We start from the raw sequence: 25,414 nt of genomic DNA, 5'->3' as shown, positions 1-25,414 counted from the left end.
AAAATCACAGGACTCAACCAAATGATTAGAAATTAAGCGACAGACAAAATGAAACTTGACATGTGAGACTAACATGAAAACATTAAAATGATAGATTATGCCATCTTTAGCGTTAAATAATGCCATTTTTGCATCATATCTGAAGTCTTACATTAGTAAGCCGTTTCAGACTCAAAAGAACAACGAACTGATTTTACATTGTTATAATTTTAAAAGACTGAAACTGACCTTAGTGTTTCCAATATACAGTTCAGACTGCTCACTCCAGCAGAGAGAACTTTCACTCCTGGATCCTGCAGGTTGTTGTTACTCAGATCAAGCTCTCGTAGATGACAGAATTGGGAGCTGAGAACTGAGGACAGAGCTTCACAGCTCCTCTCTGAAAGATTACACCAGTTCATCCTGAAGAAACATTGATATATGTAGTCACATAAAAGGAACTTTAATATTGTCTGGATAAGACAAGACAAAACGACTGGAAGTGTTGTGAAAACTTTTATAGTTAACTCTGTGGCAAACACAAAAAATTAAATTTACTCAACAACAATAATATGCATCTACATAAATGAAAAACAGTGAGGAGCTGGTAGATTTAATGATAGTAGTTCAGTATCAAGTGATGCAGGCATACACTACTGGTGGCCAATTTAGTAATTCTGTTGCTAGGCAACAGTAATCATAGATTAAAAACAATGCAGCAAATAAAAGGGGACAAATAATACTTCGTTATAACTCTCTTTTTGGTTTGTTGCTTTTATTCGGGGACTTCACAGTCCTTATGCTGGGGCTTCATGCACCCCATCATTATTATTATTATTTTCTTAACCTAACAGAAAAATGTTTTATCTCTTCCTTCTTCCTTTTCTTCCTTCTCTAAGGCTACTTTATCACCCCCTTTCTTATGATGGACCACTTTCAGGAAACATGCTTAAGTGCATTACTGAATAACATCATTTCTGGTTTTCTATTTGGAAATCGAAAATTGAACTTGACTTTGAGAAAAGAAGATAGTAAAGGAGGATCAGACTTCTGTTCTTATTTGTGAAGTGTTACTTGAGGTTCGTGGTGTTGACATCAGAATTTAGATGAGAGAGGAATGCTTCACTGAGGACAGTAATGTTTCTCAACCACAAACTTAAAGTACTTTAAAATGACTGAGCAAAGAAATAAACTGTCTTGACACATGCAATGTAGTGACTGTGATTTACTTCACCAACAGCTGTAGAGCCTGAGGATATGCAATCAACAGTAATGTTGATTATAACACAAAGGGCAAACTTAATTTTTTAACTCTCTGAGAGCTTAATCAGAGAGAGAGGAAAGTAATAGAATTTGTATAGTCAAATTCAACATGTTAACAGCAATGGCTCAATTCTTAACACTGGTTTACAACATGATAGACCAAGTGGGGTTTCACTATATGGAAATTCTGTGGTGTTTTTTGCGCTTCCTTGGTTTCTCTAAAAGGTGTTTTTTTTTTCTTCGAGACATAGACAAGGGTAGGGCTGAATATATGTGCGTAGAGCATCGTTGTAAAGGCCTGGAAGTCCCGAGGTCAAAATGGGAGACGCCCCGTAGGGTGGTGGAGAATGACCGAGCTAAGATCCTGTGGGACTTCCAGATACAGACAGGCAAAATGGTGATGGCTAACCTACTGGACATAGTTGTGGTAGATAAACGGAAGAAGACGGACGTAGTGATAGATGTAGTGTTTCGAATGACAGCAACATCAGGAAGAAGGAACACAAGAAGCATGAGAAATACCAAGGGCTCAGAGTAAAGCTCAAGAAAATGTGGAGAGTGAAGGTAACAGTGGTCCCAGTGGTAACTGGAGTGCTACGCGTAGTGACTCTCAAGCTAGGCGAGTCGCGCCAGAAGATCCCACGAGCAACATCAGAGATCTCTGCCAAAAAGAGTGCAGTCCTAGACACAGCTAAGATACTGCACAGGAACCTCAAGCTCCCATGGCTCTGGTAGAGGACCCGAGCTTGAAGGACAGACCAGTCGAGAAACTGAACAGACACTGTACCTTATTAAAAAAAAGAAAAAAGCTCTAGTTGCTGTTTTTCAAAAATACAGAAAACACCATCAACTAAGTTGCATTTAAAATAATAATAATAATAATAATAATAATAATAATAATAATAATAATAATAATAATAATAATAATGATAACATCCAAAACAAAATTCCTTACAGAGCTTTGTTGGAGGCTTTGACCACTGTTAGAAATTTCAAAAGAGCCTCCTCTGAAGCAGAATATTTCTTCAGGTCAAACACATCCAGATCTTCTTCTGATGACAGTAAGATGAAGACCAGAGCTGACCACTGAGCAGGAGACAGTTTATCTGTGGAGAGACTTCCTGATCTCAGGGACTGTTGGATCTCCTCCACTAGAGAACGATCATTTAGTTCATTCAAACAGTGGAGCAGATTGATGCTTTTCTCTGCAGACAGATTCTCACTGAGCTTCTTCTTGATGTACTGGATTGTTTTCTTGTTTTTATGTGAGCTACTTCCTATCTGTGCCAGTAGATCTTGTAGGAGAGTTTGATTTGTCTGCATTGAAAGACCCAGGAGGAAGCGGAGGAACAAGTCCAGTTGTCCATTTGGACTCTGTAAGGCCTTGTTCACAGCACTCTGGTGGAGATGTTTTAAGTTGTTTAAGTTCTTTTCAAATGATTTAGACTTCTGGGTTACAGTTTGAATTTCTTCGAGCAGATTGAGTCCAGAGTTGATGAAGGTCAGATGGACATGAAGAGCAGCCAGAAACTCCTGAACACTCAGATGGATGAAGCAGAACACCTTGTCCTGGTACAGTCCTCTCTCCTCTTTAAAGATCTGTGTGAACACTCCTGAGTACACTGAGGCTGCTCTGATATCGATGCCACACTCTGTCAGGTCTGATTCATAGAAGATCAGGTTTCCTTTCTGCAGCTGATCAAAAGCCAGTTTTCCCAGAGACTCCATCATCTTCCTGCTCTCTGGACTCCAGTGTGGATCTGTCTCAGCTCCTCCATCATACTTGACCTTCTTCACTTTGGCCTGAACCACCAGGAAGTGGATGTACATCTCAGTCAAGGTCATGGGCAGCTCTCCTCTCTCCACAGTTTTCAACACATCCTCAAGAACTGTAGCAGTGATCCAGCAGAAGACTGGGATGTGACACATGATGTGGAGGCTTCGTGATGTCTTGATGTGGGAGATGATCCTGCTGGCCTGCTCCTCATCTCTGAATCTCTTCCTGAAGTACTCCTCCTTCTGTGGGTCAGTGAACCCTCTTACCTCTGTCACCATGCCAACACAGTCAAGAGGGATCTGATTGGCTGCTGCAGGTCGTGTGGTTATCCAGAGGCGAGCAGAGGGAAGCAGGTTCCCCCTGATGAGGTTTATCAGCAGCACATCCACTGAGGTGGACTTTCTAGGGTCAGTTAGGATTGTAGTTTTGTGGAAGTCCAGAGGAAGTCGACACTCATCCAGACCATCAAAGATGAACACAACCCGGAAGTCCTCAAAGCTGCGGAGTCCTGCTTTTTTAGTTTCAATAAAGAAGTGATGAACAAGTTCCACCAAGCTGAACTTTTCCTCTTTAAGCAAATTCAGTTCTCTGAAAGTGAATGGAAATATGAACTGGATGTCCTGGTTGGCTTTGTCTTCAGCCCAGTCAAGCACAAACTTCTGTGTTAAGACTGTTTTCCCAATGCCAGCCACTCCCTTTGTCAGCACTGTTCTGATTGGTTCATCTCTGCCAGGTGAGGCTTTAAAGATGTCTTCTTGTCTGATGGTTGTTTCTGGTCTGTCTGGTTTCCTGGATGCTGTTTCAATCTGTCTGACCTCATGTTCATCATTGACCTCTGCAGTCCCTCCCTCTGTGATGTAGAGCTCTGTGTAGATCTGATTCAGAAGGGTTGGGTTTCCTGCTTTAGTGATGCCCTCAAACACACACTGAAACTTCCTCTTTAGCTTGGACTTGACGTGACGCTGATAAACTGCAGCACAAAGTTCTAAGAAAAAAAGAAAAAAAAGTAGAATATAAGTTCATGTGTTTCAAAATGCACATAATTTAAATACCCCAAGGATCGAATGAGAGCATGTTTGGTCCATGTTGAGGCATTAATAAATGTTCCACTTACACAACAGATTAAATTGTCAAATAAATTATCTTACTGCTTTGCAGACGCTCAGCAAGCTCATCCTGCTTCATCACCCTTAGGAAGTCCAGTGTGATCTTCAGAAGTGCCTCTCTGCTGTTCTTCCTCGTCTGTTCTTCTTCTTCTTCACCCCCCATCTCTCTCTGCTTCTCCAAACATTGGTGGTAATCTGGGCACACAACCTTCTGGATCATTTTCAACTCGTTCTTTACAAAAGTGATGATGTTCTCCTCCAGCAGCTGGAACAGAATATTATGAATGACCCAATCAGACTGAAATCATGGAGCCAAACATCAGATCTATGTTGGAAACACTGACAACCCACTATTCTACAAAGAGCAGCATGGAGATAATTGTTAACAGAATAGATTTAAAATAGATGTACATATAAAAACCTTAAATATGGAGTCCATGTCTGCTTGATGCTGTTTAATGGACTGAGTACTGGGAACCTCTGAGCTTTCCTGGTAAATTCTGTTGAGCAGGAAGACTAATTTCAAGAACACTGTAAATTCCCAGTAAGTGACATTTCAACAAAGATAACTCCTTGTACTTTTAAATATTTATGAGTTATTTTGATTCCATTGAAAAATCAACAGCTTAGGTTTGTATTTTGCTTTAAATAAAATGCTTTCAGTTTCCTCAAGGCATTTGAACTTCAGAAAACTGAAGTTGTACTGTCATGTGAGTCAGTGTGAGTGTTTAAACCTTTAAAATACAATTCCAATCAAATGGTTAGACACACCTTTTCATTTAATTGTTTGTCTTTATTTTCATGACTATTTACATTGTAGATTCTCACTGAAGGAATCAAAACATGAATGAACACATATGAAATGATGTAGTAAACAAAACAGTGTGCTCAAATAACTCAAACCATATTTGAGATTTTTTACAATAGCCACCCTTTGCTTTGATTACTGCTTTGCACTTGGCATTCTCTGAATGAGCTTCATGATGTAGTCAGTTTAAATGGTTTTCCAGCAGTCTTGGAGGTGTTCTCAGAAAGGCTGAGCACCTGTTGGCCCTTTTTGCCTTCACTCGGTCCATCTCATCCAAACCTTCATCCCCACATGTAAGGGGGGTGCCCTTACATGTGGGGTCCCTCAAGGATCTATCCTGGGCCCAGTATTCTTTTCCCTTTACATGCTCCCATTAGGCTCTATTTTTAGAAAACATGGAATCTCATTTCACTGTTATGCCAATGATTCTCAAATTTACTTTTCTCTTAAAAAGATTGTGGTTTTTATTAGATTTTTGGAATGTAAATGACCAAAAAACTGAGATTGTACTATCTGGACCTTCTGACCCTCGCTTGTCTCTGAAGGTTGACCTTGTTTCCTCTGGAAAAGTCCAGAAATCGCTTTGCAAAGAATCTGGCAGTGCTCTTTGATAGTAGCTTTTCATTTGAGAAACAAATTAATTCTGTTGTAAAAGCCAGCTTCTTCCAGCTCAGGGCACAAGCAAAAACTAAGAACATTTTGTCATTTGCTGACTTCGAGAAAGTGATGCGTGCATTTCCTTCATCCAGGCTTGACTACTGCAATAGTCTTTATTTTGGTATCAGCCAGGCTCTGCTGTCTCGTCTTCAGCTAGTTCAGAATGCTGCAGCTATTCTTGACAGGCACTCGTAAACATGACGATATATCCCCAGTCTTGGCTCATTAACACTGGCTTCCAGTACATTGTAGAATTGATTTTACGATTTTATTGCTTGTTTTTAAATCTCTAAATGGATACACTCCGGCATACCTCTCTGATCTGTTCACTAAAAATACTCCTAATAGAGCTCTCAGGTCAGCTGATAAGTTGCTTCTAGTGGTCCCTAGAAGCAGGCTAAAAAACAGAGGAGATCAGGCCTTTGCGATTGCTGCACCCAATCTTTGGAACAGTCTGCCACTTGAAATGAGGATCTCTTCAACACTTGACATTTTTAAAAACCGTTTGAAAACAAATTTTTACTCTCTAGCTTTTTGTTTTGTTCTTTGTGTGTGTTTGGTCTACTTCTTACTTTTTAACTATGTACAGGACTTTGGTCAATCTGTGTTGCTTTTAAATGTGCTTATAAATAAATTGCTTGATTGATTGAAACCTTCTCGACTGGGTTAAGGTGAGGTGACTGTGGAGGCCATGCCATCTGGCAGAGTACTCCATCACTCTCATTCTTGGTCAAATAGCTGGTGGGAGCCATGCATGTAGAGACCGACCATGCGTTCACCTTTCTGTGTCTCACAAAGACGCGGAGGATGGAACCAAGGATCTAATATTTGGACTCATCAGACCATAGAGCCAAGAAATACCGTTCCTTGTATTTCTTGGCCCAAACAAATTTCTTTTTCCTGTTGCTTTTCCTTAGTCATGGTTTCTTAATAGCTATTTGACCATAAAGGTCTGATTTTTGCCATCTCCTCTAAAGAGCTGATGTAACAAAGGGCATCCATCACCCACCAGAAATGAGTCTGACTTATTGCTCGATATGAAGAAGAAGCTCTTGAAACGGTTCTATAAGGATCAAATGGCCCTTAGCAATGGGCCAGACACCCCATCCTCCCCAAGAACATCCCACATGACACTCCGAGGGACACGGTCAAATGCTTTCCTCAAAGTCCACAAAATACATGTTTACTTTTTGCGCAAACTTCAATGCACCCTCTAGTATCCTCAAGAGGGTAAAGGTCCAGTGTTCCACGACCACGATGAAAATGGCATTGTTCCCCCTGTATCCAAGGTTTGAGTAACAGATGAACCAGCACCCTGGCATAGACTTTCCCAGGGAGGCTGAGGAGTATGATACCACTACAATTGGAACACACCCTTCAGTCCCACTTGTTAAGGTTGACGGACAGCTATGGATATCCGTCGACAGCTATCGACCTCACTGAGCCATAGCCATAGCTACTGATTGGAAGGTTGGTGGTTCTATCCTGCATGCCAAATATCCTTGGGCCAGATACTAACCCCATGTTCATCGGAGTGTGAATGCGTGTCAGTGTTGGTTAGTTTGGACTTGTGTTTAGCAGTGCTTGTATGAGTGGGTGTGATTGGGGTGAATGAGGCTTATTGTATTGTACTCCGGGAGATTAGAAAAGCGCTATATATGTATCAGTCCATTTACCATTCATGTGCCGGCGCTTCCAAATCACCAATTTCACCAACACAGCTAACATAACTAACATAACACAGCAACAAGATGCAGCGACCCAGAGTCTCCATTTCATTTCAACATTTTAGTTGAAAGTGCAGACTTATGTTAAATAATACATTCACTGTGGTATTTACTGCGGGAACAAATGGTAAAAACTTTCTAAGGGCAGCGCTAGGTAATGTAAACAGTTTTTAAAGGTGAACTAAAGACGTAGAATCAAAAGTATCAAAAACGCCAAATTGTACCCCAGAGGGTTAAAGACGGGAACCACCACCCGAGTCTAGCAATCCAGAGGAATCGTCCTTTATCTCCACACAACATTGTAGATGCTTCAACCAAGACAGCCCTATGATATCCAGAGCCTTCAGGAACTCTGTGCGAACCTCATCCACCCCAGGAGCTCTGCCACCAAGGTGTTTTTTAACTGCCTCAGTGGCCTCATTTCCGTAGATAGATGAGTCATCGTGCCTGAGTGCAGCAGGTGGTTGTGAATGGTCCAATCTGGACTCAATCTCCCCACTCTCCCTCAGAATGCTGATGAAGCTCTGCAGGAGGTGTGTGTTGAAGATCTTGCAGACCAGGGCCTCTGCCAGGCGTTCGCAGCGCATCCTCACTATAAATTGAGTTATTTATCAGTGTTTTGCCTACATTATTTCACATATCTTGCTTGATGTATCTGATGTCTTCAATATGTATCTACAATGTAGAGGCCGGCCAGGGGAAAGGTGGCCATGGCGACAGAACAGACCCGGAGGCCGGCCGCTTGGAAGACGGCGGCGGCGATAGAACGGGTCCGGAGGCCGGCCGCGTGGAAGACGGCGGCGGCCATAGAACGGGTCCGGAGGCCGGCCGTGTGGAAGACGGCGGCGGCCACAGAGCGTCGGGCGTACCGGATGTAGTTTGGAGGGCACAAGACCAGACGAGGCAGGACCAGACGGTGGCGTGGCAGCCACAGGCGACGGAGCCGGACCAGGCGCTGGCGTGGCAGCCACAGGCGACGGAGCCGGACCAGGCGGTGGAGGAGGACGAGGAGGTGCTGGCCGGGCTGACCAGAGCCGCTAGCGGAGACGAGGAATGGCTGGAGAGGTTCTCCTGAACCCCCAGCGGAAACGAGGAACGGCTGGAGAGGTTCTCCTGAATCCCCAGCGGAAACTGATGCAGAGCCAGCAGGTGCGGGGACCTCTAGCTCAGCGGACGCTAACTGTAGCGGCACAGGGCACGCAGTCGGCTTAGGATGCAACGGCTGGGGCTGTGCAGGGCAAACAGTCTGTCCAAAGTGTGTCAGCACCACGCAGTCCTCAGCTGGCGGAGAAAGCTCACAAAAGCTCCCAGCTGAGGTGGGCAGTGTCTGAACGGGTTGCTGAGCTATGAGCTGAGCTGGTGACGGAGCTAATAACTGAGCTGATAACTGTGCTAGAGACTGAGCTGAAGACAAAATAGGAAACCAGGCTGATAACTGGGCTAATGACTGTGCTATTGATTGAAGTGCAAGTTGTAGTTGTGGTTGTAGTGATGGTGGGAAAGCAGGTAGTTGAGCCGGTGACTGAACAGGTGACTGACTCTTGGCTGCTCTCCTCCGAGGAACAGGAACGGGTGCTGGGCCTGGCCGAACACCAGCCATCCCCACCCGAGAAACAGATACGGGTGCAGGGACAAGCTGGGCTCTGGCTGCCTTTACCCTGGGGGCCGGTGTAGGTGCAGGAGCTAGTTGGACCTCTGCTGCTCCCACCCGAGGGACTGAGACGGGTGCAGGAGTCAGCAGGGTCACAGTAGACCTCACCCAGGGAACCGGAACTGGCGCAGCCATAGGCTGGGCGTGCATCAACCCCACCCGAGGGGCAGGTACGGGTGCTGGGATGAACGGCGCCTCTGCCAGTCTGGGGACAGAAGCAGGGACCAGCTGGACCTCAGCCACCCTCTCCCGAGGAACTGATACGGGAGCAAGGGAAAACCAGGCCCGCGCTGCCCTGGTTACAGGAACTGGAGGCGGAGAGCGAAGCACAGGAACAGTCACTGGGTGAACCAAGTTAGTGGAGCCAAACACAGTTTCAGTAAACAGAGACTTATGGTGGGCTGGTTCTAGCAACTCTGCTGTACTTAAGTTGTCCATGTCATAATTAGCAGTCTTAGAAAGAGTGAGTTTAGGAGCAGCCACAGGTACAGGAGAACTCACACAAGCAGCGTCTGGATAATCTGGATGTGAAACAACACTACACACAGTCGTACAGGATGTAGTCCGAGACGTAGTGCACACAGAGTCCATGAAACCTGGCCGAAAAGCATGGCACACAGAGTTAAACTGACATGACCGGGGAACAGAAAATTTAACCTGCGCAAACAGCTCTGCAGTGCTCAAACCAAAATCTTTTGCCAGTCTATGTATAGCAAGTGAAGCCTTGCAGCTCTTAACCTTAGCAGGCTTAGAATACATAGTTTCAGGGGGTATGTGTCTCTCAGTATGCACCGTTACATCTAGAGCTGATGATGCTAACGGTGTGTGGCTGAGCTCAGACTGGGAAACCTTAGAGTCTAAGGGCTGAGAAAAACAGTTCTGCGGGGCTACAATGCTGGTAGCAGTATGTAGATGAGTCTGGTGTGGAACAACAGTCCTAGGTTCAGCTATCTCTACAGGTGACACATTCATATCAGCTAAATCAAAGAAAATACTGTGAGCATTACAAGAATCAGAGGGCTCAAAAACACAAAGGTTACTAGCGAGAGCAACCGGTGAATGATCTGACACTGAGGTGCCTCACTGTACAGTGTCTCTGGAGTCCAAACAAAAGGTGACGGAATTAAAATGCTGGTATTAGCCTATTCGTTGTAGCAAGCTAGCCTTGTAACAGCCACTATGGTGTGGTGTCCCTTTAAGACACCCAAGTCCAACCAACTTAGACATTCACATTACTCACACTCTCATTACACATACATATAGGATCTTGGGGGTGGGCACGATACACGGAGTCCAAAGTACCATCAGGGTGTACACCCCACCCCTGGCATCGTTGCCCACCTCTCAATTTTAAATACACGTAGACATTGAGGGCTAGCAGGAGGGACCATGCGCTTACCTGCTGCTCTCTGGCAGGTAGCTCCATGCCCTCCTGGGTTTTAAATGCACCTTAGAACACACATGCATCAACATTACAATGAGCGGGTGGAGGGAGGTTCGGAGTCTTCTCTCACCCCCGTTCTCTGCGACCTGCTGGAGCAGGGGGGCTAGGACTAGGGGGAGGAGTTGGCCGTCCGACTGCGGTCTGGAGTGTGGAGCCTTCCTGCTGCTGCGGAGTCGGGGCGGTCTGCCTCCCCCCACCGCAGGGAAAAGGGAAACACCACCTGGGTCTGGGTGCAGTTCCCCCCTCCAGGGGCGGGGGCACCTAGACCCGGTTTGTAGAGTACGCTTGGGGAGTGTGATCGTGTGTACAACGTCTCTTTATGTCTGTCTCCACGTTGGTTGAGTGTGGAGTAAGTGCATATGAGAGCATGAGGGTGGGAATGGATGTTTGTATCTGTGTGTGCCTGTATGTCTGTGTCTATATGTCAGGTTGGGTGTCAGGCGCCACCTCTCTGGGGACATCTCAGGCCCTCCAAGGTTTGGAGGCCTATCTCCCCCTACCACCACTTCCCCTGCCAGTGGCGGACCCCCTCAGACATCGGTGCGTTGGTGGTTCTTTGTGTCCGGGGATGGGCGTCCAGGTACACACCGGCTCACTCCTTGGCGGCCGCTTATCGGGGCCTGGAGCCTGGGGCTCGCTCGGGCCACTTCGGAGGTGGGGTGCCCCCGGCCTCTCGGCCTGGGGCTCGGTCACTCAGGCGCAGCTGGCTGCCGGCGGAGCTCACGGGCGCGTCACTGCAACTCCCCCTGGCTTCTGCTCCGCGGCTGCTGAGTGAGCCCTCATCTGGGACTCTCCTCAGCTCTTTCCGGGACAGTGGCGCAGCTGCCCCTCTGTTGGTCTTCCTTGGTCTCTTGTGTTCTGGGGGCCTCTGGATGTCTGGAGTTTTGATCTCCTCCACACCTGCTTCACGCCCTGGAGGACGGGGCTGTGCCCCCCCACACCCTCTAGCAGATTATTACATGAAGGAACCTTTTAAAAAAACAAAAAACAAGCGCGTCCATGCTCACAGGTGTACACACGGGTGATCACACCCACAAACTACACCCTTTTTGGCTCCTACCTCAAAGCACACTGTGTTCTGTTGATCTTATGTGCTGCACAATAATGTTTAACATTTAGTATTTACTGTCATATTCCCATATATCATTGTGATGTTGTTTATTCTATTACTCTTGTTCTCTTCTGCTTGCTTTCTTTTTTCTTTCTCAGCAGGTGATCCAGGTGATCGATATATGCATTTTTTTTTCTCTGCCCGTTCTGTTGGTTTTTGTCTTTTGCCCTTCTCCCCCGTCCCTCTTCTCAGCTGTTTCTCTTTCCCTCTTTCTTTCTCCCCTTCTTTCCCCCAGTCAAGTCTGTCCCGTATTCAGCAAGTGAAAATAAAATAAACAATAAAAGGTAAATCAAATGGACCATTACGGCAAGGCTGGGATGGTCGATTTGGTAAAGTAAATCCGTTGGGCATCTTTCTTCGCCTTTAGACAATAATTCTGATGCAAAAGAGCCAAACGGGACAGGCAAAAAAAAAACAAAAAAAAAACATCTTATCCTGCTGACCATGTATGGAAGCTGGTTAAGTCTGGCCTGTACCTTTGCTGTGTTCGGCTGGGGACAGCCTTTGTTTAACCCGGGGGGAATATGTAACAGCCACTATGGTGTGGTGTCCCTTTAAGACACCCAAGTCGAGGGTTGATGGTGTCATCAGTTTGTGTTACTGCTCTCTCTCTCTCTGGGATTATGAGGACACGTGTCTGCACGCTCGTGCTTAACGAGGGACGGATTTATGTTTTCTTCTCCAGACCTTTTTTTGTTTTTGTTTGCAATGCTTGGGTTGTATGAACGCTGGGCGTTATGTTGTTGAGCCGCAGCCGTACAGCCGGGCTTTTATATGGTTGTTGAAGAAGGCGTATTAAAGAACCACCGTGGATTACCGATACCAGCGTGGGTGTGTGCTCTTCCGACTAGCCTGCTAGGTGTTTTGCCACCTCCTCTCAACCACGCAACACAACCCAATGTTACAGCCTGAAGCTAATATTTGCTAAATTTAGGGATACCGTGTCTCTTTAGGAGTTGGAGACCGGTGTTTTAGGAGCGGCACAAGATCTCATCAACAGGCAGTGTTGGTGAGTAACGTAATACATGAACCGGCGTTACGTATTTAAAATACAAAATATGACTAAATGTATCCATTACAGTTACTGTTCAATAGGTGATATTGAAAATACATTTAGTTTGTTGAAATAAATGGATTACATGGCGGTATTTTCCTGTTTCATATGTTAGGCTATTGTCTCTCTATTTTTGGTTATTCCACGCCGGTGGAAACCCAAAAAAAAAAACACGCAATAAGAGGCTCTAAAAATTATTATACAAAAATGATTTAATATGAAGGCAATAGCAGAGTGTTACAGGCATCGCCCTAAACAATGTAGCCTCATGGGCAGTGTAGTCAATGCTGCAGGGAGAATGGACTGCCATAACCGTTGTGTGTCTGTGAGCGAGGGTGTCAGGGTTCCTGGGTCGTTGACCCGGTGATTTCAGTTTGTTCATGTTCAGTTTAGTTCACCACATTAATGTTCTCTCTTCCTGTTTTTTCCCCGTGTCAGCTTGTCTCCCATGTCATTAGTCAGATTATGTTCAGCCCTGTACTCACCTGTTTCCAATCATTGTCATCATTCAACCTGTGTATTTAAGTTCCTCGGTTTCACCAGTTCTCTGTCGTGTCATTGATGTTCTGTTGTCGTTTCCGCCTGCGTTCAGCCAGCCAGCCATTCAGTCTTTGAGTCAGTCCTTCAGTCAGTCGTCCAGCCAGCCAGCCATTTTCTCCCTTTGTTCTGTTCATCCACTCCTCATAATAAATCTTCACCTACCTGCGAGTCCTGCATTTGGGTTCCTTCTTCCTCGCCTCCACACAACGCCTGACAGAATGACACGACCCGTGCCACGAAGACACGAGTGGAACCCAGCAGACTCGGACCTCTACGAGCGGCAGGAGGCAGCGCTTTCCCGTTGGGCAGAGGAGCTCAGGGGAAAACAGCGGCTCTTCGCGGAGAGAGAGCACGTCTTCGAGGGGACTCGCCTGGCTCTGGGCGGGCCTCGGAGACGCCGCGTTCCCCCACCTGCTGCCTCACCTGCACCGGAGCATTTGCCGCGGAGACTGGACGTTTCACGCCGCGCTTCGGCCGCTCCCTCTCTCGCCACCCCGCTCCTCGCTCACACATCACCTGCCTCCCACCTCGGCTCAACAGAGGCTCCCGTGCCAGAGGCTCGGACGTGCACCCCGCCCGCTTCCTCCTCCCAGGGAAAGCGGCGCACACTTGACCCTCCACTTAAACCCAATAATAAACCCATCTCTCATTCATGGGATGTTTCCCTCCTGGAGGATTCTGTGGACTGGGAAGATTTGTTCTGCTCTGCTCCCCCAAAGACTGTAAATAGTGGTGGCAGAAGGACCAGCATAATCCCTGAAAAACTTAGCAGATTCACTCACCCAGTCGTTATTTCCACTCCTATCAGTCAGCCTACACCCACTCCAGTGCCAGCTCCCAGGAGGAGGGCAGCTGCGACCCAGTCTACCTCCACACCCGCTCCTGTTTCTCGGGTGGGGGTGACTGGTGTCCAGCCACCTCCCGTGCCTGTCCCAGCGCCCAGGCTGTGGGCAGCCAGAACCCAGTCTGACCCCCCTAGAGGCGAGGCAGAGCTAACCGGTTCAGCTGCTACTTCACCACTTCATCCACCTCCTGACCCAGCCTTTCACGCCCTCGCACTATCCCTAGTTAGATTAGCTGAACTGTCCCCTGCCCAGGCACCAGCCTTACTAGCCCAAGCTGTAATTTTATCTCCGTCACTAGCTCAGTCTGTAGCTCAGCCATGAGCCACACCAACCTCGGCTCCGTCGTCAGCCTCGCCTACCTCTGTTCATCCCTTAGCATCTCCACTCCAGTCAGTTCCCTCACCTGCTGTTCAGCTTTCAATTCAGTCAGTTCCCTCATCTGCTGCTCAGCTTCCAGCCCCGTCAGTTCACTCACCTGTAGCTCAGTCCGCTCCTGTCCAGTCACCAGTAGCTCAGTCCGCTCCTGTCCAGTCACCTGTAGCTCAGTCTGCTCCTGTCCAGTCAGTCCAGTCTGCTCCTGTCCCCCAGTCGCCCGTCCTCCAGCCTGTCCAGTCTGCCGCCCAGTGCCCTGTAGTCCAGTCGCCTCCTGTTTCCCAGTCACCTGTCCACCATCCCGTTCAGTTCCCGGACCTGCAGCCACAGCACCCAGAGCCAGCTGTGAGCTCTCCTGCTCCTCAGCCAGGGGTTTCCGCACCCGCTGGCCCGGCCGCTCCTCAGCCAGGGGTTTCCGCGCCCGCTGGCCCTGCCTGTCTCCAGCCAGAGGCTTCTGCGCCTACTGGCCCTGCCTGTCTCCAGCCAGAGGTTTCCGCGCCTACTGGCCCTAACTGTCTCCAGCCAGAGGCTTCTGCGCCTACTGGCCCTGCCTGTCTCCAGCCAGAGGCTTCCGCGCCGCCTGGTCCAGCCTCCGTGTCTTCGTCCACGCCTGGTCCGGCCTCCGTGTCTTTTTTTCTTTTGGCCGTCGAGTGCCGGCCTTTGAAGGGGGGGGGGGGTCCTGTCAGGGTTCCTGGGTCGTTGACCCAGTGATTTCAGTTTGTTCATGTTCAGTTTAGTTCACCACATTAATGTTCTCTCTTCCTGTTTTTTCCCCGTGTCAGCTTGTCTCCCATGTCATTAGTCAGATTATGTTCAGCCCTGTACTCACCTGTTTCCAATCATTGTCATCATTCAACCTGTGTATTTAAGTTCCTCGGTTTCACCAGTTCTCTGCTGTGTCATTGATGTTCTGTTGTCGTTTCCGCCTGCGTTCAGCCAGCCGGCCATTCAGTCTTTGAGTCAGTCCTTCAGTCAGTCGTCCAGCCAGCCAGCCATTTTCTCCCTTTGTTCTGTTCATCCACTCGTCATAATAAATCTTCACCTACCTGCGAGTCCTGCGTTTGGGTTCCTTCTTCCTCGCCTCCACACAACGCCTGACAGAGGGAAGGAGAAAAAGAAAATGTACGAGCTGTCACGAAGCAGAAACGGGAGCTGGAAGCATGTAAATATAATAATAACCACTGCAGCCAAAAAGAGTGCCTGACGAGCCCAGCTGTAAGTAAACTGTTAAGACTCGACTGTACGACTCAACTCCTCCCCCTTTGTGAGTGTTGACGCTTCATCTCTTTGCTCTTTAAATGCTTTGCTTCTTTTATTGATTTTTATTGATTTTTATGCTGATTTTTTCCCTTTTTTCCATATGAGCTTACCTGCGATAGTTTCTGGACACTTATAGATCATTAGGATTAAAGTGTTCTTAACAGAAACAGCAACATTTTTATAGTTACCTTATCCTCAGCGCTCCGTGTGTCTGTGGCCTAGACACAGCTGAAGCCTGATTACAGCGTCTGGGCACCGAGCAGCCTCAATAGCCTGAAAAGGTGCTAACCGCTAGGCTAACTAGCAACAAGATGCCTTCCCTCTCCACAGATGACTACCACAGCCTCCTGCAGAAGATTGCAGTACTGGAGACAAAAATTCATCGCTTAGAAGTAAACGTAGAGGTAAATGGACTGTGTGGAAATGAAACAACCTTGCCTTTGATTCAAAACAATGGCGATGAGCAAGCTAATACACAGCTAAGGAGCACAGATAACATGACCAAGAAAGTAGACTTTGTGCACTATTATAAATCCTCAAGCGATAATCCCCCCTTGGACTGTCTTGGTGCAAAACCAAGACATAAATCATGTCTTCTGGAAGGGGGAGGACGTATCACAGGCAGGGCACAGCGAGCTGAAATCTCTGAAACCGACTGGCCTTCACTTCCTACGAGACAGAGAAGCTCTTCTACCCCTGTATACGAGAGGAAACAGGACTGGACAACCGTGAATAGGAAGGTTAACAACAAACCTCCAAAACAACTGAATGTGAAACTGCAGAACAGATTTGCTCCACTATCAAAGGACCCTGGATCTATATCGGACAACCATCCATCTAAAAGCAGCGAAGTAAAGTCCGAAAATCTTTTGAAAAGTAAAAGGCCACAGGAAAAGCTAAAAGCTAGGCCTGAAACTCTGATTGTGGGTGACTCTGCCGTAAAGGATGTACAAAGGATGTGCGGTAAGAACACTAAAGTCCTCTGCTTTCCTAACGATATGGTCAACAACCTGAAGGAGAGAATTCTTCAAATTGCAGATGAACATCTAACCGTGACAAACATTGTTCTGCATACAGGGTCAAACGATGTGTCCAAACAACAGTCGGAGGTTCTGAAACGGGACTTTACTGGATTATTAAATACTGTAAACTCTCTGAATGCAGCTGTATTCATCAGTGGACCTGTACCGCCGGTCAGAGGAGGAGACGAGAGATTCAGCAGGTTGTTTACACTGAATAAATGGCTCATATCAGCATGTGCTGACCACTCAGTGCATTTTATCAACAACTTTAATATTTTTTGGGAACGCAGGCATCTGTTTAAAGCAAATGGATTTAATTTTAACAAGTCAGGGGTGAAACTGTTCACCTCCAACTTGTTTTATTCCATACGTCATCCATCTGTGCTTGGTGCCAAGGCTGAGATAAACGAGGAGTTATCTCATAAAGAGGAACAAACAGTAGTCCAAGAACAGACAAAGCCCAGCAGAAACCTTGAGGAGGAGCTCCATCTGCCCCCACCCGGGAAGAGCCTCAGAAAGGAGAGACATCTGAGGCAAGAAGAGGGGTCCCTATTTGCCTCCAACTCTCTCAACAACACCAACGACCAGGACCAGGACCAGGGACCACGATCTTCCCCAGTCCCCCAAACCCCTGACAGGCCATCACCCCCATCACCCTCCTCCCCCTCCCTTTCTCCCTCCTCCCCACACCTGAAATTCACTGAGGAGATGATGGAGCGGGTCAATGCTGGGCTCAGATCTACCCCAGATTGTCCCCCATAAACCCCCCACCAGAGCAGCCAAAGGTTCGCCATCGAGCCCCACCCTCAACAGAGCAATCGAAGTCACATTGCCCAGCCTCGCCCCCCTTAGTTCCTCCTTACCACCTTCATGCTCTGTCTCCGCAGTCTGATGTGTGATGTGTGAAGGGTCCGGGCTGCGAGGATTATGGCAGTGGTGACTTTTCCCAGGAGAAGCTGGGACCCTGTTTACTAGAAGGTTTTAAAATTTCTGTACTTTTAGGTGACAGAAGGAGACATGTGGCCTGGTCAAAACACAGAGAGGTGCACTCTAAAAGATCCTTAAACATAGTAAACATACCTTGTGTGCCACAGACTGCTCCCAAACACGAGGGGACAAGTAATGCCTCTAAAACACTTAAGTTGGCTTTATTAAATGTTAGATCTCTAGCTGGGAAAACATTTTTAATTAATGATTTAATCACTGAGCACAGCCTTGATTTTATGTTTTTAACTGAAACTTGGTTGGACCAAAGTAACAGTGGAGCTGTTCTCATCGAGACGACCCCTCCTAACTACAGTTTTATCAGTGAGGTCAGGGTGAGCAGGAGAGGAGGGGGGGTTGCTGTCTTATTTAATGAATCATTTCAATGTAAGCAGCTATCTCCTGGAAGTTTTCAGTCTTTTGAATATGTGGCTTTACAGCTGAAGGCCCCATCCAAAGTTGTGTTTCTTAATGTTTACGCCTCCCAAATACTGCACAGACTTTTTTAATGACCTCAGTGAACTGCTGTCTGTGATCTGTGTTGATTTTGACTGTGTAATTATTGCTGGGGATTTTAACATTCATGTGGACAACCCTCAGGACAAAGGGACTAAAGACCTGAGTAACACTCTGGGCAACTTTGGGCTGACTCAGCATGTAACAGAGGCCACACATAATAGAGGACACACTCTTGACCTACTGATCTCCAAGGGCCTGAGCATTTCAAAGGTTACTGTGTCTGATGTGGGCGTGTCTGATCATTACTGTGTTTTCTTTGAAAGTAAAATCTCAGCCCACACAAATATATCAACAGCAGTGATCACAAAACGGTGTATAACTGAAGACAGTAGTGAGATCTTTAACCAGATCTTCCCATTAACACCTGACCTGTCCAGAGGGTCAGTCAATGAGCTCGTCAATAGCTTCAATGCTAACATGTTAAATGTAATGGACACTATTGCTCCCATTAAGGTGAAGGTTATCTCTGGAAGGAAGAAGTCTCCATGGAGAAACTCCACACTGGTGAAAAAAGAAAAAAGAGAGTGTAGGAAAGCTGAGCGCAGATGGAGAAAAACAAACCTCCAGGTTCATTATGACATCTATAAAGAGAAACTTCACAATTATAATTTACAACTGAGGAGTGCAAGACGGTCCTACTTCTCTGACATCATCACTAAACACAGCCATAATGCTCGGGTCTTATTTTCTACAGTTGACAGGCTAACAAACCCTCCTGTGTCAGTGGCAGCTGAACTTCATTCGACCATGGCCTGCAATGACTTTGCCAAATTCTTCACAGAAAAAATCCAAAAAAATAGACAAGCAATTGGTACATCAACAGCAGATCCAGGATATGTACTGTGTCCACCAAAAAACTGTTTAAACACCATGAAACAGTTTCAACCTATTAACAGCAAAGACCTGGAGGACATCTTAGGTCAACCGAACTCCTCCTCCTGCTGTTTAGATGTCCTGCCAACAAGTTTTTTCAAAAAGGTCTCAAAGACTTTAGAGTCAGACCTGTTACAGATCGTCAACTTTTCTTTATTATCAGGTGTGTTTCCAGAATCACTAAAAACTGCTGTAATCAAACCTATACTGAAAAAGGACAATCTTGACAAGACACAAATGAACAACTACAGGCCGATCTCAAATCTCCCATTTTTAAGTAAGATCATTGAAAAAGCAGTTTCTCAACAGCTCAATTACTTATTAAAACAGAATAACTGCTATGATGCCTTCCAGTCAGGTTTTAGACAGAACCACAGCACTGAAACCGCTCTGACCAAAGTGTTTAATGACATATGTCTGAATACAGACAGTGGAAAAATGTCAGTCCTAGTTTTACTGGATCTCAGTGCAGCATTTGATACAGTTGACCACAACATATTACTCAAACGACTAGAGAACTGGGCAGGTCTTTCAGGAACTGTACTAAACTGGTTCATAACATACTTAGAAAACAGGAAATACTTTGTATCAACAGGTAACTTCACATCTGAGCAGACAAGTATCACATGTGGAGTTCCCCAAGGTTCCATCTTGGGACCCCCTCTGTTTAACATTTACATGCTCCCACTGGCACAGATTATAAAGAACAACAAAATAAACTATCATAGCTATGCAGATGACACACAAATATATATCACAATGTCACCAGGAGACCAAGGCCCTGTACAGGCTCTTGGTAAATGCATTGAGGAAATTAATGACTGGTTGTGCCACAATTTTCTCCAGCTAAACAAAAACAAAACTGAAGTAATAGTCTTTGGCGCCAAAGAAAAACGATTACAGGTCACCAGAGAACTTCAATTTATACATCTAAAAACCACAAACCAGGCGAGAAATGTGGGTGTAGTGATGGATGCAGACCTAAACTTAGAAAAACACATTAAGACAATAACAAAATCAGCTTACTATCACCTCAAGAATATATCAAGGATAAAAGAGCTGATGTCTCAACAGGACCTGGAAAAACTAGTCCATGCATTCATCTTTAGTAGGCTTGATTACTGTAACAGCATCTTTGCAGGTCTACCTAAAAAATCAGTCAGACAACTACAGCTCATTCAGAACTCTGCAGCTCGAGTCCTCACTAAGACCAAAAAAGTGGACCACATCAGTCCAGCTCTGAGGTCTTTACACTGGCTGCCTGTCCGTCAGAGGATAGACTTTAAAGTTCTGATGCTGGTCTATAAAGCTCTGAATGGTTTAGGACCAAATTACATCAGTGACCTCCTGACCCAGTATGAACCTTCCAGATCCCTCAGGTCATCTGGATCCGGTCTTTTATCAGTTCCCAGAGTCAGAACCAGACACGGAGAAGCTGCATTCAGCTTTTATGCTCCTTATATCTGGAACAAACTCCCAGAAAGCCTCAGATCAGCTGAAACACTCAGTTTATTTAAATCCAGGTTGAAGACTCACCTGTTCTCAGCTGCATTTGAATAAAGCACCAAATCCACACTTTTAAGCTTAAATTTCAAAACTTACATTTAACTACTGATTTTATCTACTGTTCTGATTTTATCTGTTTTGATTTTATATACTGTTTTGTTTGTTTGTTTGTTTGTTTGTTAATTAGTTTGTTAGTTTGTTTGCTTGTTTTAATCAATTTTAAATCATGCTTTTTATTTGTTTTTGTTTCTAATGTCTCTGTAAAGCACTTTGAATCACCTTGTTGTTGAATTGTGCTATACAAATAAACTTGCCTTGCCTTGCCTGTGTTCGTGTTTTCCTCCGAAACAATAAGTTCCGTTGGAGCAGCCTTTCAACGCCTCTCTCTGTCTCTCACTAGCAAAGTTGACCCAGACAACAAAGTCTGGTGATATAGAACTAAATCCTGGACCTAATTCAAACATCAGTGATTTGGTCTGGCTACAACTAATTAGCCTAGTTAGCCTATGGGCACAGCTGTCACTGCATTGCTTTCCACCTCAACTAACTGTGCTCCAAACACCGTCCCAGTTAGTAAGGCTACATCTGCAGCTAATAGCGTTTACGCCCCTGTTGTCCGGGCCTCCACTTCTGCTGTTTGGGTTACCACTTCAGCTGCTAGGGCCTCCGCCTCAGTTGCCTGGGTTTCTGCCTCAGCTGCCTGGATTTCCACTTCAGCTGCCTGGGCCTCCACCTCAGCTGCCTGGGTTTCCACCTCAGCTGCCTGGCTTTCCACCTCAGCTGCCTGGGTTTCAATCTCGGCTGCCTGGGCCTCCACCTCAGCTGCTTAGGCCTCCACCTCAGCTGCCTGGGCCTCCACCTCAGCCGCCTGGGCCTCCACCTCATCTGCCTGGGTTTCCACCTCAGCTGCCTGGGTTTCAATCTTGGCTGCCTGGGCCTACACCTCAGCTGCTCAGGCCTCCACCTAAGCTGCCTGGGCCTCCACCTCAGCTGCCTGGGCTTCCACCTCAGCTGCCTGGGCTTCCACCTTAGCTGCTCGGGCCTCCACCTCGGCTGCCTGGGTCGCCACCTCGGCTGCCTTAGCCCCCAACGCGGCTGCCTGGGCCCCCACCTGCTGTACCCAAACTACAGTCTCCGGTAAAGGGTTTCTCATCATTAAATGCTCATAGCATTGTCAACAAAAGGACAAGAAATCCTGCCTTTGAAAGTTACAGAGGAACAAAGATCTGCAAGACATATAATCAGACTAAAGTAATCTGGGACACTAAAAATAAACCAAAGGGGCTTCTATGTGGACACATTAACATTCGCAGTATGTTACCAAAGCATGAGCAACTGGAACATATTCTAAGCAATTCCAATATTTCCATTTTGTGAATTGAATCTTGGCTCACAAGTGCTTCTCCTGAGTTTGCGGTTGTCTTTCCAGAGTACACAGTATTCAGAAGGGATAGAATTGAAACAAGAGGAGGAGGAATACTTCTGTATGTAAAAAACACCTGGATTGCTCTTTACTTATTTCACCAATAGATGTCGAAATAGAACATATTTCTGTTAAAATCACTCTTTCTCCAGAAATGTCATTTACGTTGATCTGTTTATATCGCCCTCCTTCCGCAAAGAATATTTTTTATGAGCAACTACAGATATTACTTAAATATCATACTATAAATAATAAGTCTAATGAAATAATTGTAATGGGAGATCTTAATGTCAACTGGGACTGTGAAAAGGACAGAAAAACACTCAAGGACATAATGGAGACGTTGAACTTTACTCCACACATGAACAACCCACAAGAATAACGAGACACTCTGAAACTAAAATAGATCTGGTTTTCAGTAATAAGCCCGAGCGAATTATTAAATCTTATAATTTTATCACTGGTATTTCAGACCACAATTTTATATTATTTTCTAGAAAAATTATGAAATCACGGGTTAAGAATGACTTTCATAGTTCATCTAATAAGAGATCCTTTTATGAATTTATACCAAGAAGTCAGCGACAAAATGTAGCAGAAGCATTAGCATCAGTTAACTGGGAGCCTTTATTGTGTAGTGATGATCCACAATTCTGCAGCAGTCACTTCACTGACATTGTCAAGAATGTTATATCAACATACTCCATTAGAGGTCGACAAAAAATAAAGACAACATCTAATTTACCCTGGTGAAACAAAGAGTGCAAGAATCTAATGAAAACAAGAGATCAATTACTAAAGCAGTTCCTGAAAACAGGTCTAACTCTGGATAGACAGAGATTTACTTCAATGCGGAACAAAGTAACAAGAAGTTTGAGACAGGCCAAAGCAAAATTTTTTATAAATATAATTGAAAGAGCCAAAGGTAATGGTAAAAATGTCTGGCAAAACTTAAATAAATTACTTGGCCGTCATTCAAACAAAAGTAAAATTACAATTGAACTTTATGTAAATAACTCTATTGTTAGAGAGTGTTGAAATCTCCCAATTCTTTGAATCTTTGGGCTGAAGGAGGGACAATACTCGGTGTATCAATGCTCAATCAACAATCATTTATTTCCATACAATTCAACAGTCAGAGCATTACAACGTCCGGACGGGAGAGATGCTACCAGAGGGTCAGGCACATGTCTCAAAATGGTGACGGGTTGCTCAGCTTTTTATAGTCTCTAGTGGCCCCCAGCTAGTCGTAAAAGCCAAAACATCACATTTTTTCTCTGTTACAGCGCCTAAGTTATGACCTCGGCAGTTGTTTCTCTGCTTTCTGTAAGGTGGGGGTGTGGAATGTGGTCTGTCTATCTCCCCTGTCTTTAGACACAGAGTCTCCTGCTTACAACCTTCTCTTCATGATTCAACAATTAAGCATGTCAAGAAAACAGTGTAACACATTCCCAGCAGATCAAGGATACAGAGTGATGCACATTTATCTAATGAACTAATATGTGAATATGTTCTGTTAACTCAAAAGTATAATGAGAACTACACTACATACAGCTCACACACTCTATTTTAAAGGGTATAATGTGATCTACAGCAGTATTCTAATTCAACTACTTTGATTACATATATAAGGTAACATATAATAACAGAATAATGTAATAAGAGCATCTATCTATTGCCAATAACTTAAACACTTTCTTTATCTCATCGGTTAAGGAGATCAGTCAGAGCTTTGACTCAGTCGTATGCTCTGATAATGTGAATGATGTTGGTCAAAATTTGTTCACCATCACTCATATTTCAGACACTGAAGTTGCTAAACTAATTACAGGTTTAAAACAATAAAAAGCAATAAATCCATGTAGACATTGAGGGTTCTCGGGAGGGGCCGTGCTAACACCTGCTGCTCTCTGGCAGCAGCACCATGCTCTCCCTTGTTTTAAATGCACTTTAGAACAACATGCAGCAACACTACACATGAGCGGGAGGAGGGAGGTATGGGGTCTTCACACACCCCCGTTCTCTGCTAGCCATTGGGGCGGGGGGGCTGGGAGGAGATTTTGGCTGTCCGATTGGCCTCCCTGCTGCTGCGGAGCCTGGGACGGTCTGCTTGCCTCCACCCCAGGGGGAAGGGTAACATCTCTTGGGTCTGGGGGCGAGGGTACCTGGACCTGTGGTATAGAGTATGTTTTTGGGAGTGTGATTGTGTGTACATGTCCATTTATGTCAATCCTTACGTTGGGTGAGTGCTGAATGTTTGTATATGTGTGCATGAGGGTGGGAATGCATGTTTGTGTCTGTGTGTGCCTGTTTGTCTGTGTCTATATGTCAGGTCGGGTCTTAGACTCCACCTCTCTGGGAACTCCCAGGCCCTCCAAGGCCTATCTCCCCTCACCACACTCCCTGCCGGTGATTGATGCCCTCAGGGGTCGGTGCATTGGTGGTTCTTGGTGTCCAGGGCTGGGCACTCAGGTATGTGGCGGGGCCTGGCGCCTGTTGCTCGGTCAGGCCTCCTCCGGGGTGCGGGGGGCCCTCGGGCCTCCGGCCCCTGGGCCTGCGGCTCGGTTCACTCTGGCACAGCTGGCTGCCGGCAGAGCCGGCGGGCACGCCGGTGCAGCCCCTCTAGCTTCTGCTCGGTGGCTACTGGGTGACGCCTCGTCTGGGGATCCTCAGCCCTTCCCATGAAGGTGGCACGGATGCCCCTCCGGTGGTCCTCCTTGGGCTCTCGCACTCTGGGGCCTCTGGTTGTCTGGGGCCTGGATCTCCTCCATGCCTGCTTCATGCCCTGGGGGACGGGGCTATGGCTCGCTACATCCTCTTGCAGACAAATGTGGAAACCATTTGAATACAAGCGCACTTATCCACACAGGTATGCACACGGGTGTTCACTGCTCGTAGACTTAAATTACACCTTTCTTGGCTGCTACTTCAAAGCACATTGTGCGCTGTCTGTCCTGCGTGCTGCACAACAACATTGAATATTTAGTATTTACTGCTGTTTACACTTAGCTAGATTAATGCGATGGTGTTGTGTTTAGTATGTTGCTTTGTGTTTTTTTGTTTTTTTGCTTGTTTTCTATTCTTCTCTCAACAGGTGATCCAGGAGATTTTTGATTTTTTTCTCCCCCCCCTTTCTCACTGTCCCTCTCCCCTTCTGTTTTTCCTTTCCTTCCTCTTTCTTTCTCCCTTTCCTATCCCTCACTCATGTCTGTCCCGTCTGTAACATCTGAAAATAAAATATAATAAATGATAAAAACAAAGATCGATCAAATGGACCAATACGGCAATGCCACGATGATCCATTTGGCAAAGTAAATCCATTGGGTATCCTTGTTGGTCTTCAGACAACAATTCTGATGGCTAAAGAACCAAATGGGACAGGCAAAAAAAAAAAAAAAAAAAAAAAGCACATGATGTATATATTATTAACACAAATTTCCTAAAGGAATATATGGATTTGCTTGTACGTCCAACAACTCATGTTTTGATTATG

The 25,414-nt window shown here is 45.8% G+C and overlaps 1 protein-coding gene across 2 annotated transcripts in view; it reads right to left on the bottom strand.

Annotated features, from left to right (window-relative positions):
* Window positions 1–25,414, bottom strand: part of LOC143418546 (protein NLRC3-like) — a 45,766-nt gene that overhangs the window by 7,056 nt on the left and 13,296 nt on the right. Inside the window, exons 4-7 of one of the 2 annotated variants that reach the window (XM_076883612.1) lie at window positions 4,547–4,625; window positions 4,168–4,390; window positions 2,198–4,004; window positions 229–402 (exon numbers count right to left, since the gene is read on the bottom strand). In XM_076883612.1, the coding sequence (XP_076739727.1) occupies window positions 229–402; window positions 2,198–4,004; window positions 4,168–4,390; window positions 4,547–4,625 (2,283 nt within the window). The remainder of the gene's footprint in view (window positions 1–228; window positions 403–2,197; window positions 4,005–4,167; window positions 4,391–4,546; window positions 4,626–25,414) is intronic. The other variant, XM_076883613.1, reaches the window with a different exon arrangement.

The sequence above is a fragment of the Maylandia zebra genome, linkage group LG5, assembly GCF_041146795.1.
Source record: "Maylandia zebra isolate NMK-2024a linkage group LG5, Mzebra_GT3a, whole genome shotgun sequence".
In the NCBI taxonomy this organism is placed as follows: Eukaryota; Metazoa; Chordata; class Actinopteri; order Cichliformes; family Cichlidae; genus Maylandia; species Maylandia zebra.
The sequence above is the reverse complement of the archived record's forward strand: the minus strand, read 5'-3'. Positions and strand labels throughout refer to the sequence as shown.